We start from the raw sequence: 13,336 nt of genomic DNA, 5'->3' as shown, positions 1-13,336 counted from the left end.
AATTTTTCATACGGTTACTGATTAATAGTTTGGTCCTAAAATAAACTTCTAACCCAGAAATAAATACTCAAATACTCAGTGAGATTTGTTTTTTAAGTAAACGTTCACACCATTACAGGTTGTTCCTAATCATGTTTACTTAAAAGCAAGTCCCACCAACCTCAACAGGCTTACTCCCAAGTAAGTGTACAGAGAAATGCAGGTTCAGTCTTTTGAAGTGTACAAATCTCTATTATCTTTATTTCATAACCAGCAATTTCACACAAATCTTGGTTTACATATATTCTGCATGCATGATCCTGAAAACTATGGTGAAAAATGGCTGAGTTAATTGACTCTTGGGTTTAGCAGGTACAACTGTTCACCTGCCCTTCCTCTGACTCTCAGGGCTGCTTCCTGAAATATATAAGGTAGACTCCACTCACAAATATCTCTCAATAAATTTAGTAGTTTCACTTCACAGTCGTACTTTAAAAAAAAAGAAACTAAAGACAACTCAGCAACACACTTTTCATGAAGATAAAGTATTCTCTATACTATTTGTTTTGTCTTGTTTTCTATATGAATAAACTGCTATGGTGAAGTCAAGATGTATTGTTAATATTAGATACAGAAGGTGTTTTGAATGAGCCAAGTAAAATAACCCAGTGAAACACTAAGGAAAATATTTAGCTTCAAATATTTTCTCTGAGTAAATGGGAAATTAATTCGCTGGTGCATTTTAACTGCATTTAAAGTTGTATTTAAAAAAAATAAAAACTGAAATAGTGAAATCAGCAGCTACTTACTAAATGAATAAACTAAAATCATAGCACAAAACAAATCAATGTTCAGTTTTGGGAATGATTAATTTGGTTTAGTCTGTGCTGTAATCCTTGGCTAGCTAAAAACACTAAATGGAAGATTATAAGCCTGTTTACTTTCAGGAAATTTGTGATTTCACTAAGTGAGCAGAGCAGAACAGACAAAATCCTGCTTCTTTTAGACTACATTTGAGTAAAATACAAGGCAAGCATTTAATGTTAAGGCTGTAACTAAAACATTTCCCCTATAACCCAGACTCTGATAAAGCAGTTCCTTAGAAATATAATGGTTACAAATCCCTTTTATGGTATTAACAAACCCTTATTTCCCCTGCTCTGCTACATACAATGTAGAGCCTATTTGCACCTATTCAGTACTACATTACAGATAAAGTTACAGCAAATTTGTTTTCCTCAAAAATGCAGTGAAGCCTAATATCCCTTAAGTAACAACAGACTTGTCTTTCATTTAAAAGAGAACTGGCATAATTTTCTCCCAGAAACAAACTACTTCCCTGACAATGGCTCTGTTCTTAAAATTCTGAATGGGACACAGCTCAATTTGCAGGTGTTCAGGTAGAAAGGTGGAAGGGTATTTGACCCCGATCGGGTAATTGTTCCTGTGGTAGGTAACTCCATCCAGTTCATTGATATCATTTTGGTAGTACTAGATAGGGCTGCCAGAGTTTTCAATTGTGAATTGCATAGGCATGCTCAAATGATCCATCGCTGAAATGGATACATTTTATAAAGGCTGATAGTAAGATGATATACAGTGAACAACTGTAGCATTAGGACACATAAAGAAACAACGCATTCTCATAACTCAGTTGTTATTAGTTTCACAGTTCTTTCTAAGCTTTGAAAATAAACAGGTTTGAATACTATACAATGCATCAAAAATGCTTAATTGCTATCAGCCACAAAAAAGTGTTAGCATTTAGCTAGCCAAATTAATTTTTTGGTTGAAACTAAATCTGTGAAGTGTTATAAATTCATGGTTAGAAATGTGACAATTTACTTAAAAGTTGAGTGCTAAGAGTACTGTTAATGAGTCCTCACACTGTTAATTGTTAACATTATGTAACATTGTGACATTTTTTTATTAATTCATGTTTTCTATGCTAATAGTACAACATGAGGGAGGCAGACTCCTTCTCAAATCTGCAGTCATCTTAAGCATATAGTGGGTTGTTGTTCTTTTGCATTAGAGCTTCTTTCAGTCAATACAAAATCTTGCAGTCTGTTTCATCAAGAATTCCAATAATCCACAATTTACCAAGGGAGTTTAAATAATAATTATTTGTACCTCTAATAGGCTTTGTTTTAAACTAGAGCCATTGTACGCTTGCCAATTTGGTTGGTGTAGGCACACAAGCCTCCTACCAATTCCTGGGTTTTTTTGGAGGAGGGGGGAAGCAACAGATTTTACTATCCCATCATAGCTCTGAAAGCACTCCAGTGTGCAAGTTTTGCCTTGATCTTATGCACAACAAGTGGAAGATTGCAGAGAAGGAAAGAGTGAAGGGTTGGGAGTTGCACAGCGTTGTGGCAGGAAAAGTGGGGAGGAAATGAAGCTAATGAAATGTTGCTAGCTAGCTAAACCACCCTGGCAGGGATGATGTGGAGAGAATCCCTGGGATTAAACACTACACAGAATGAAAGAGAAGACTCTCTTCCCCCACCCCACCCATTATAAACAGGCAGCGAAGAGAGAGGGAGAGAGATGCTGCCCACACACACTGCTTTCATTAACAGAGAAAAGTTGGTGACAATCTTATAGCAGAGTAATATGCATTACTTATTGACATGTGACATACAGATTCTTATGGAAGAAAAATTAGGAGGAGGGGGGCTGAAATTGATCCAATGGTTGCACAAACACACACGCACACACACAGCATTTACTTACTTGCTTAAGTTTACATGGGGAAACACAAAAGCTGTTCAAAGCAAAATTCTCAAACAATCCAAAACACAGAGTATGGCAATGCCATTATGGATATTCCTTGTAGGCCAACATGAATACTTTGGATTTTTATCAAATGTTGCGTTTTACTAGGAAGTCAAATACACCCTAGAATGGATTCTACACATTTCTTCCATATGGGGGAATACTTATGTTGTAAGTAATAAATATGCAGGATTTAACTGATACAAGATTAGTCAAAAAGAGGTGGGGTTTTTTAGCTTTATCTTTTTAATGAGGCAGAGAAAACTTGAATTGGCCCATTAATGACTTATTTCTAGTTAAGGAAGGTGATCCATTATAATATGAATACAGACATGCCTAATCATGTTGACAATATAGTTCTGGAAAGCAATAAAGGCTACTGTGAGGTAGACATTAATTGCAGTTTCACTGTATTCCAATTTTGCATTGCCCTTTAACAGAAAGTTCACTTTTTCTGAGCTAATGACTGTTAGGGTTTGTTTTTTAAAAAATGTATCATGAATTTGATCAACATTCTGCTTTGTAGAGTATTATATGTACTCTCCTTCAAATACATTAATGATTATAAAATGCAGACCTTCAGTTCTGAAAACATCCACGAAACAGCATTTCCCACCAATTCTACAGAAAAATACTTCTGAAAGAAATCTCCATTTCAGGCAACCCCCCCCCCCCCACAAAACCACGTCTAATCATCCAGATTCTCACACTGTAAATTAGATTACTCTCTTCTGGAAGGAGATTAATTTCAAATCTGCTGTCCAACAACATCCAGTTGGGTGCTTGCTTTGAATAACAAGGCAAGATCTACTCTTTCTCAATGGTAACCTAGCTCTAATGTCTAATTTAACACTGAGAATTGCACACATCTAGTTTTCAAGAGCAAAAGAATATTGCCTGTCCTAGAGTCTTCTCTAAAACTTTCGCCGGCTACTTATTTAACTCTTTAATTAAGGAATCTAGGCAAACATACAGCCTAGATTGCACTCTGTTTTAATGAAGAATTGTTGTCAGTTGGAATTGCACCTGCTGTCCAAAGAGTCAACACAAAAGCAGCCCTTGGAAATGTGAAAACAAATGGGGAAAACGACACTGTTTGTGAGGGACATCAAAGAAGACCGGGTCAGCAAAGCAGTATTGGCCTAGGGCAACAAGTAGATGAGCCTGAAAAGGGACACAGAAAGACTTGGAAACAGAGGAAGGGGGGCTTTCAACACTCATGTTTACCTGTGGTAGATGTCCTAAGCGGAGAATCAAGATAATTCTTTCCTTCATATATAAGGAAACTGATCTGATGCACTAGTTTGGCAGAGAGGAACATTTTGAAAAACTGAAGGATAAGTAAGCTCTTCCTTGGCTGCACACTTGATATTCCTTTTTTAAAAAAGTTGACTGAGCATGTTTCCTATTCCTAAACCAAGCAGGGATTTCATATTAAATATATATTTCTCTATCTTACTGTTTTGCATTCGGTTGGAATATTTAGCAAATAAGCATGCTTATTGTTGGATGGGATCTTTTATTGTACAATCGCTATATGTATGACCAACTGCAGATTAAAGTGATGTAATTACACAGGAAATAGCTTTACACATTCCATATGCAAAAGTATTTCCTTACATGACATGTTTCAAAACTGTTTCCTTGCAAGTTGTCTTACTTGCGTTATTAAATACTCTTTAATCAAATAAAATACGCCACATCTCCCATTTATCCTACTTTATAAATTATTAATGATCATTGTTTAAACTGTATGAAATCACGTATTTCCCTGGTCTAAATTGCCTCCTTTACCTAGTGTCAGCCCACTGAGGGAAAAAGAGGTTTCTGTCTTTCCCCTCTCGGCAAGGCTAACAGTGATTTCTAGGGGATGACAAGAGTTTAGATCAGAAAAAAATGTTTGATTCTGTGCCAGTAAATCTATGGTGCAGAACAAAGATGTATTTAAATAGTTGTTTCAGGAAGAAAAAAAATCACTTCCCCCCCTTTCTTCTTTCTCCCCTCCCTGTCTGCAGACGCAATGTGTGAAATGGCACGGAATTATACTGCCCAAAGTCAAATATCCCACTAGGCACACCAAAGTTGTTGGGAATACCTCTCCAAATTCTGCCATTAAATACTGCTTTGTTTGTGTATGAATCTGATCATTAACCATCCATGTTAGGTCACTGGCACACAATTTACTGAAGGAAAAAGAACTTCTGTGCACTTCATTTGCACCATGAAGCAAACTGCAGGATTCTTGCACATTTTGTTTCTGTCATCCCTAAGAAAACGTCTAGCAGAACTGGGGGCGGGGGGGGCGGGCAATAGGGCATTTAAATACTGATCAATATAAAATCAGTATGGCAAGCGGGGCTTTTTTTCAGCAGGAATTCAACCGGAACTCAGTTCCGGCACCTCTCAGGTAGGCAATATTGGTGTTACAAGAGAACAAAGAAGGTGTTCATGGTGAGTTTCGGCACCCCTTTTTCTAGAAAAACAGCACTGATGGCGAGCCATTTTCTTCAGCTTAAAGCCGTGTCTCCAAAGAGTCCTCCTGTCTGAGAGCAGATAGCATTTCTATGCGAACACAGGTGTGTGCATTACCAAGCCCCTTCCAATATATCCCCCTTTCTTGTACTGGAGGAGCCTCTGACTCTCACAAGCTTTTCAGCTGACACACATGGTGGTGGAAAGGGCAATGGTGAAAGTGTTAAACGGTACATGCAACCCTTTAGATTCCAGCAAAAGGAATTATCTTCTGTCAGATTATGCAGCCCAAAGCTATACTCATGTTGCATCATCGTGAAAACTTTCTATAACTGAAGGAAGGACTATTATATAGCAACTGATGCATGTCACTTGGTCCATGCTCACAGCCCAGAAGACAAGAGAACTACCACTGCCGTTGTGTCAGAACAGTCTCTCTTGGAAATCCCAAGGAAGTCAGCCATGCACACCTGGCTCCTATAGGCTTTCCAGAGCAATACCCTGCCCAATCCCTTTCCTTCACCACTGCAGCCCCCACTACTTCCCACCAACCGCAACCTTATCTCTCAACTGTTAATAGGAGAGCATTTGCCTCACTGTGGCTTTGACACAGCAGTTAAACATGCTCTCTTAAATTTAATGTTTCTAAAGTAACTTTTAGAATTTTAAAAGAATTTTTAGCTATGGTGATAAAGCCACTGCAGCACAGGCACTCAGTCTCCTGGGACACCTTGCCCAGAGAGAGGGGAGACTGCCAGTACTGACACTGCATTAGTGACGTTAAAAAAAGTTAAATGGGTAAGTAGGCAGGGGTGAAGAGGGGTGGCAGCAGTAGGGGATAGAAGCTATGCCTGCCTCACACAGAACAGTATCTCGCATTGGCTCTGACAATAGGAACAAAAATATTGAATGAGTTGGCCTTACTCAGATACCTCAAAAAACGGTTAGGAAAATCCAGAGAAAGATTATTATTACTACAGGGTTTGTTTTTTTACTTTCAAAAGTAGTTTTTGGAAGAATATAAGCTACAGTAGAAAGGAGAGGACTGCATAACTTCCCCAACTGAAGAGGAAAATGTAAGCACCATTTTTGCATATGCTGTTTGTTATTTTGAGCCATGTTAGAATAAATGAACTCACATTTCCCAAATTTGGGAACATCACCTACTTTCAGGACTGCATATTTCCTTCTAAATTTCCTTCTAGATTCATGTTCAGTGCTCCTCCAGTAAAATGTGTGTTTCCCCTTTAGCTATTGTGTTATGAACTGCACAATGCAGGCTAACAGACATGTGATAACGTTCATCTTAAACTTTTCATTATACTACCAAAATTCAAATCCTACCTTTTTGTGCACTCTGACATTTTTGTCTGGCATTTTCATTAATTTTGCGACATACATAAATGTAGCTGAAATGTTAGCTGATCAATACTTTGTCTCTCTCTTGTAGCACCGGAGCGCATTTCCCCAAAGACCACACACAACAGTACAGGAATTAAATGTGTAAAATATCAAATGTTAATGTTAACATAGCAGTACTTACTGTATAACAACCGAAAAGGCTAAAACAATTCAAGCTGGATAAATGGTACCACAAATTATCCACAATCATATATAAAGATTAAAGTTTGTCCTGCAAAATAATTCACTGACTCATGTTGAAGTGTGTCCTTTTACTGATAGCTTAGTTGTCCAATTATTTTTTGGCTCATTAAAGTAAGAAGTGACAGTGAAAGAGGTTGCATATGGCCTCTCATCTCCTGCCCTGTATCTCCCTGCAATTGCCCACATCCACAGGTGCATGAATCAAGAGCCTGGAGAAAACGAAACGCAATTTAGAAAGCATTTCAGTATCTTCATTAGGTTGTTCTAAAGACAAACCTTGCCATTTCCACAGTTGAGAAAACTGCATAAAGTATTTCTGTAATAATCATTTCTTGCTAAAATTACGTAGGAGTAATGCAAACTGATTAATTTAAGCACCGCAATGCATTTGATAGAACAGCTCATGAATGAAATATTCAAGTTGCTTTTACTTATTGTCTTCTCCAAGTGTTAAAAACAAAGGGTGATATCCAGTTGTGCCCAACTGCAGGCACAACAGATTTCTGCTTGTGCAGCAGGACTATTTCCTCTCCACCCTGATGCAGCCCCCTGTCCACCTTCAAAATCTGATCCAGAGGGCAGGGCGACAGTCAGGAACAGAAGAAGCCCTGTTGCATGCACTATGTTGGATTTCACCCAAATAAAATATAGAGTAGGCAATAGGGATATTAAAATAGGAAATCCGGTGGTTTTCAGCATCTCCCCCCAAAAGTGCTACAACATTTAAATCTCATATATTATGTTACGATAAAGGGACTATTTAAATCCAATGTCTCCTTAACTCAAACCTCAAGATGTGCTCCTTTAGTTTGCACTCCTTTAGGTTACATTCCTGGAGCTAATCAACCCACCTAAGATTCAGAGATTTCACAGGGGGACACAATGTGGAACTGTATGCAGAACTGCAATAATAGTAATAGTAATAGTAATAGTAATAGTAATAGTAATAATAATAATAATAATAATAATAATAATAATAATAATAATGTACATGTTGCGGTTTTCTGACAACACTGTAGGTTGTTGAGTTCTGGTTTACGATCTTGGTCACAACTCTAGGGTATAAGCTGCCATGTGCTATCTGCCTCTATTAAAAGGCTTTGAAACCTCTCAACAAGGTGTAAAGAGGTTCTAAAGACCACGGCATGCAAAGATGAAAGTGTTTAATTTTTTAATCTGCCTGTCAACTTATGTGTCTTTCACAAGACCCTCTCAGCACTTCTGCCTAGACCAACACTGGCAACCCACATATGACATCAGAGGCTGTGGAAGACAGATGGGCTGTGATATCTCCAATGCCACGCTGTGACATCACAGCAGATTACTTAATAGGTTCAAAAGAGGCAGGGCAGGAACAGGGATCAGAAGAGACTTTATTGAAGATTAAAAATACAGTCCATTGCACCAATGGACTTTAGCTTGTCAGTTCTGAAGCAACAGTGCCTGTAAAAGGACAGGCAGCATCTAAGAAAGAACAGGTCGTTACTCATTCATGTTCATTACACCTGAGGCACAAAGTTGATCCTACAGTAGATCTTGAATAAGATTCTAAAGGGCATGTATAAACCATAAAAATATTTAGGATAGATGGATATATCTGAGGAGCAGGGGGAAATACAATTTAATTTTCTTTCATAGTAGTTTTGTTTTGACTACAGCTTTCTCAAGAATGGCGGCTTTCTCAAGGCACAGCTTGCACCATTATTTATAACCCCCACTGTGTGGTATGTCCCCCCAAGACAGGGCCATTTGGGGGGCCCAGTGAGGACAATCTGGCCAAGGTCATCTCAGACCTGGTCCTGTGGAGAACAAGAGGGAGATGGCAGTCGCCTCTACTTCCTGCCTTTGGGCATCGCATGGGCATCTGCTTGCCCACTATTGGAAACAAGATGCTGGAGGACATGACTGTACTCTCATTTAGCAGGGCACTTTTGGGGGCGTCATACAGATTTCTAAGTCGGTTGCTTTTCTTAAAGTGAATTTAATCTCACCTAAACCCAGTTTTCTACAACATCAAAGACAGTGGGGAGGGATTTAACTGATGGTCCCTTTTTGCAACTGCTTAGCAGTCTTCTCAGTGCTGATCAATGAAGAGGGAGGAATCCGAAAGGATCCTGTGCTGCTGGTGTTTTCCCCTTGCTATTCGGGGCTAACAGAAGCTCCAGGCTGCTACAGCATGCAAGAGCCATCAATTTAATTCTTCCCAGCACCCTCAATACAGAACCACTCTGGAACAATGCTGCATTCAAAGTCATTAGGGAAAGGTTAAAATGACTTCCTCACTGCAATCACTTGGAATTCTTCTCAATGCCAAGCAGCTAAAGGGCCCACCTAGCCCAGTGCATAGGTATCAGTGGTGGTGGGCATTTGCCTGACTGTGCTATGTGCTGATGCTGAACCTGATTCTCTAGCCCCTGGTATTCAAAGCATGCTGCCTCTAATCATATGTACTGCTTTGGGCACATTTATGTGGAAAAGTAGCATACAAGTTTAAATAATAAAAATAAAATAAAGCCAATAATTGCCATGACTGGTATATCCTGCAGAATAAAGTTTGTTCCTGTATCAACATATCGGTTCTGTTATTAAGCTACACCTTGTATTGTCTAAAGAAGTAATGTTACAGAAGCCATATGGTCACACCCTTTATTACTCCAGCTCAGGAGACCACAAGGGAGAGGATGCCCTATACGAGTGCTTCCCTTCATCAGGCAAAAGGAACGTTATGCCATTATGCCACAAGCACCTCCCAGAGCTAATGCAGGAAGTAAACACACAAAAGTAGAAGCATTTTGGGTAAAGTTATTACGCGACCATTTCTGAAACTTATGTATATAGGCATAACCTTTTATCAAGGCTCCTGGAATGTCTCTTATCACATTTCTCAGATCTTAAAATGATCAGTTGTCTGTCTGTCTATCTATCTATCATCTATCTATCTATCTATCTATCTATCTATCTATCATCTATCTATCTATCTATTTACCGTTTCACCCTTCCTCCTAAAGGAGTCCAAGATGACTAACATAAAGAAGTTGCAAGCTTTTGGGGCCTCTATTTTTTCCCCTCAAAATGCTCCTATTTGGTGTCGTGGCAAGGAAGTGAAGACGCAGAAGAAAAAGGTCTATGTTAAAACGTCTAGAAGAAAATTGTATTAAACTGATACACAGAAAATACTGGGTGGGAAGTTCTTTTGGATGGAGGCAGATCTGGTGGATATGTATAACATAAACAACTGAGGATCCATTTCTCACACAATCAGATATTTCATCTAAGACTGGCAGGTATGAATGGCTTAGGTTTAGAATCTCATACCCAAAGAATGACATATTAAAGGTCCTCAATGTTGGCATGGGACATGACTGCAAAGGAGTTGAACTTTGTTCCTACTGTGAAACAAGTGCTAATGGCATCACCCATCTGCAGCAACCACATTTGCCAGTGTTGTTAACTTGGGGTGACTGTAATAGCAGAGGGATGGGGAATATGTGATGGGGAATACACAGTTGTTCTATAATTTGTTATTAATCAGTTGAAAATTGGTCCCACCAGCATGTAAAATGGCAGTATGTGTGCCATACTGTTTTGCTACCAAGTACTAAGTCATATTTTGCAAAGGGATCAAATACTTATTTCACTTACTATAATGCACATCCATCTCCGTCTTCTGTCTTCTGGGTTTCTGGGGGTTTTCCTGTTGTTATTCTGTCTCTCACAGCTACAATAAACCTACCATTAAAATTATGGACTGGTCATTTCTTCGTCAGAGGGCAAATGGGCAAATTTAGAAGGGGATCAAATACCTTCCCCCCTCACTGTATATGTGTATGCAAGTATGCCTATACAGAGCTTATTTAGGATCAATACACCTGCCTACATTTATAGATTATCATTGGGAGCATGGCTATGATGCCATGGTGAACTCAAGCACTTTGAAGTTTCCTATACCACTGGAAATTAGAGAGAAGAATGTACTGGCATTAAACTTACTGGAGTTTTAAGGTTAGGGTATTAGAGGTCACTGATTGTAGAAGAAAGCCAATTCTAGGAAGCCCTGGATGTTCTAATATTGGCTTTAAACTACAGATTGATTATTAGGTATTGACTGTGATCTTCCATATATGTCCTATTGATGAGACCATTACATTTATTTATTTTTTTGTATACACATATATTAATATTAAGGTTAATATCATACCACAAAAGCAGCAAGACTCCTTGGTGGTGAATCCCAGTCAAAGCAACTGTTTATATAGTAGGCGGCATTTACAAGAACCATGACACAACGCTTCATCCGCATGAAGTTCCTTAGAAGAAGCTGGAGGAAAGAAACGTAGAATGTGTCGGCTCAGTTTGTGCATTTTAGCTATGAAAACTGCTCACAACACATTTCAACTGAAAATACTGTTCTGTACAGACAATATTTTGTATTGCAGTAAAGGGGAAAACTCATTATCTAGATATTTATCAGTATTATCAGTAGTTGTAGGCTTGCACTGTTCTGCTGTACAGCATGAAAATAATTTAAATGACAGTACAATTGTACCTACTAATGTTTCCTTCCCAATCTTTAAGCATGCTCTAAGAACTGAGATCCAGAGATTTGATATATCAACCTAGGTTTTTTTGCACTGGAGTTGGCTGAATCAATTTCTGATACTAAAGAGATGACTGCTGAGAAACCACGTATGCAGTTCTGAGTAATTATCTCTGAGGAAACTGAAGTAACTTTTCCCATGGAAGCTGTGAAACTACAATACGTTTCATGAAAAGGATGAACAAGTAGATTTTTAAGGAATTATGTTTTAAAACGAATAGTTGAGTACCACGAAGTTCATTTGGAGATGAACTCACTAACTTTTACGAAACTTACATTTTACAGTATTAGGTTATATTCACTAATTCAAGATCTCGGATATTTAAGAAAAGCACTTGCTCTAATGAGATTCTTATACTACAAACCAAGGTTTGATAATATTCATTGATTAGTAATAGTCATAAGTTCCTTGCTACTATTTTTCTGCATATGAGTCTAGTCATTTCTGAGCAGGACCTATACATATAAGCAGCTGCTTATAAAATCTCTGTACTGATGATTTCATGCAATAATTAAAACACTAAAAAGCACACAAATAAGATCCTACAAAGAAGAGTTGTTTAGTGTTTGACTCTTCAGTGACCAACATTCTTATCCTCCAGAAGGAAACATGAACATCATGGCTGCAAGATTTTAAAAATTATTTAAGTTGAAAGCATTTGGTAGGACTGCACTTTTGAAAACAGTTACTGCTGGTAAATATTGCAGCAATTAGTTAGTAAACATACATGAAAAAGAAGAATCCTGTCAATCATGTTGCAGAATCAGAGGAATTTTATATATTTGCCTGAGTTAAGTTTCTAATAAGCACCTTAAAAGGAGAACTAAGAGAACAAAAGGCTGATACATACCATAATCCAAAACAATATGGGAGTTCCTCCAGGTCAAAGTTGGCCACCAAAATTTATGCTAGACTAAGTTTACAGCCACCTGTGCTATAACCTGATACATGGGGGCAGACTGACAACTTTAATTAGAGTTATCATGCACACATTTTACAAATAACTAAATCTGGCAGAAAGGGATTTAGAAGACTTTAAAATCTGCATTTGTGCAAATTTTATTTGATAACTCCAGATAAGTTTTTCAATATAAATGAGATGTGCTATTCTCTTAGCTATCAATGCTTGACAAAATACAGTCATAAGGTTTCACTTGATATTCTGTCTATTGGGAATAAATAATAGTTTCCAACTCTTTACCTGTTTAGAAATTCTGTTTTCTTCTTCAATATACTTCTGTTCTTTGGGCATTAACGTTCGGAAGCTGGCTTTTACCTATATATCAAAATATATTGTTTAGGAACTGAGAACTGCACAAATATATATAGAATCATCACTGTAGCATTTCAAAGTCATGGGGCCAAGACTATAATCCAGAAATGTGAGGCACAGAAACTTATGCTTGTGTATACATTAGCAGCAGTAGTAGCAAAGTGGGTGTCTCAGCCAGTGGCAGAAGAGCATTCTGCAGCATACATCAAGGTTTAGAGAAAATGAGGAATGACAGAAATTCTCTACAAATCAGGAACAAAAGCTTTCATGAAACTGAACTCTTTAGCAGTACAAAAAAGGCAAAGTTAAGACTTACAGCATTAAAAATCACATCTATTTCAAGATAGATGACCCCCTTTGTTGGCCCTGTCAGCTGCTTGTTTTTCAAGACGTAGGCTTTCTGTTCACCATTTTGAATCTGCGGGAAAAGGACATGACAGCCGTCTGTCTCGCAGTCTCCACTGAATACACTCCCTCAGTGACCTTTGACCCCCAGCTGCTGAAACTGACAGAGAACCCAAAACAACTGTGGCAATTCTGACAAGTACCTGTTCATTACCAGGACCAAGTCTGTCAGGAAAAATTAACTATCATGGGATTCAACATGGCCGTGAATTGAGTATGTTAAATT

The 13,336-nt window shown here is 38.2% G+C and overlaps 1 protein-coding gene across 9 annotated transcripts in view; it reads right to left on the bottom strand.

The window, feature by feature from the left end:
* The window catches only part of MCTP1 (multiple C2 and transmembrane domain containing 1), a gene marked incomplete at its 3' end in the record, with an annotated part of 170,454 nt that overhangs the window by 56,266 nt on the left and 100,852 nt on the right, over nt 1–13,336 (bottom strand). For 5 of the 9 annotated variants that reach the window (XM_081930147.1, XM_081930144.1, XM_081930149.1 and 2 more), the window contains 4 exons: nt 13,022–13,123; nt 12,634–12,708; nt 11,033–11,152; nt 10,477–10,563 (listed from right to left, as the gene is read on the bottom strand). In XM_081930147.1, the coding sequence (XP_081786273.1) occupies nt 10,477–10,563; nt 11,033–11,152; nt 12,634–12,708; nt 13,022–13,123 (384 nt within the window). Of the gene's footprint in view, nt 1–10,476; nt 10,564–11,026; nt 11,153–12,633; nt 12,709–13,021; nt 13,124–13,336 lie in introns of those variants that run through there. The other 4 variants (XM_081930145.1, XM_081930146.1, XM_081930151.1 and 1 more) reach the window with 2 other exon arrangements.

Source organism: Podarcis melisellensis (genome assembly GCF_964234715.1).
Source record: "Podarcis melisellensis genome assembly, chromosome: 11".
NCBI classification, from domain to species: Eukaryota; Metazoa; Chordata; class Lepidosauria; order Squamata; family Lacertidae; genus Podarcis; species Podarcis melisellensis.
The sequence above is the reverse complement of the archived record's forward strand: the minus strand, read 5'-3'. Positions and strand labels throughout refer to the sequence as shown.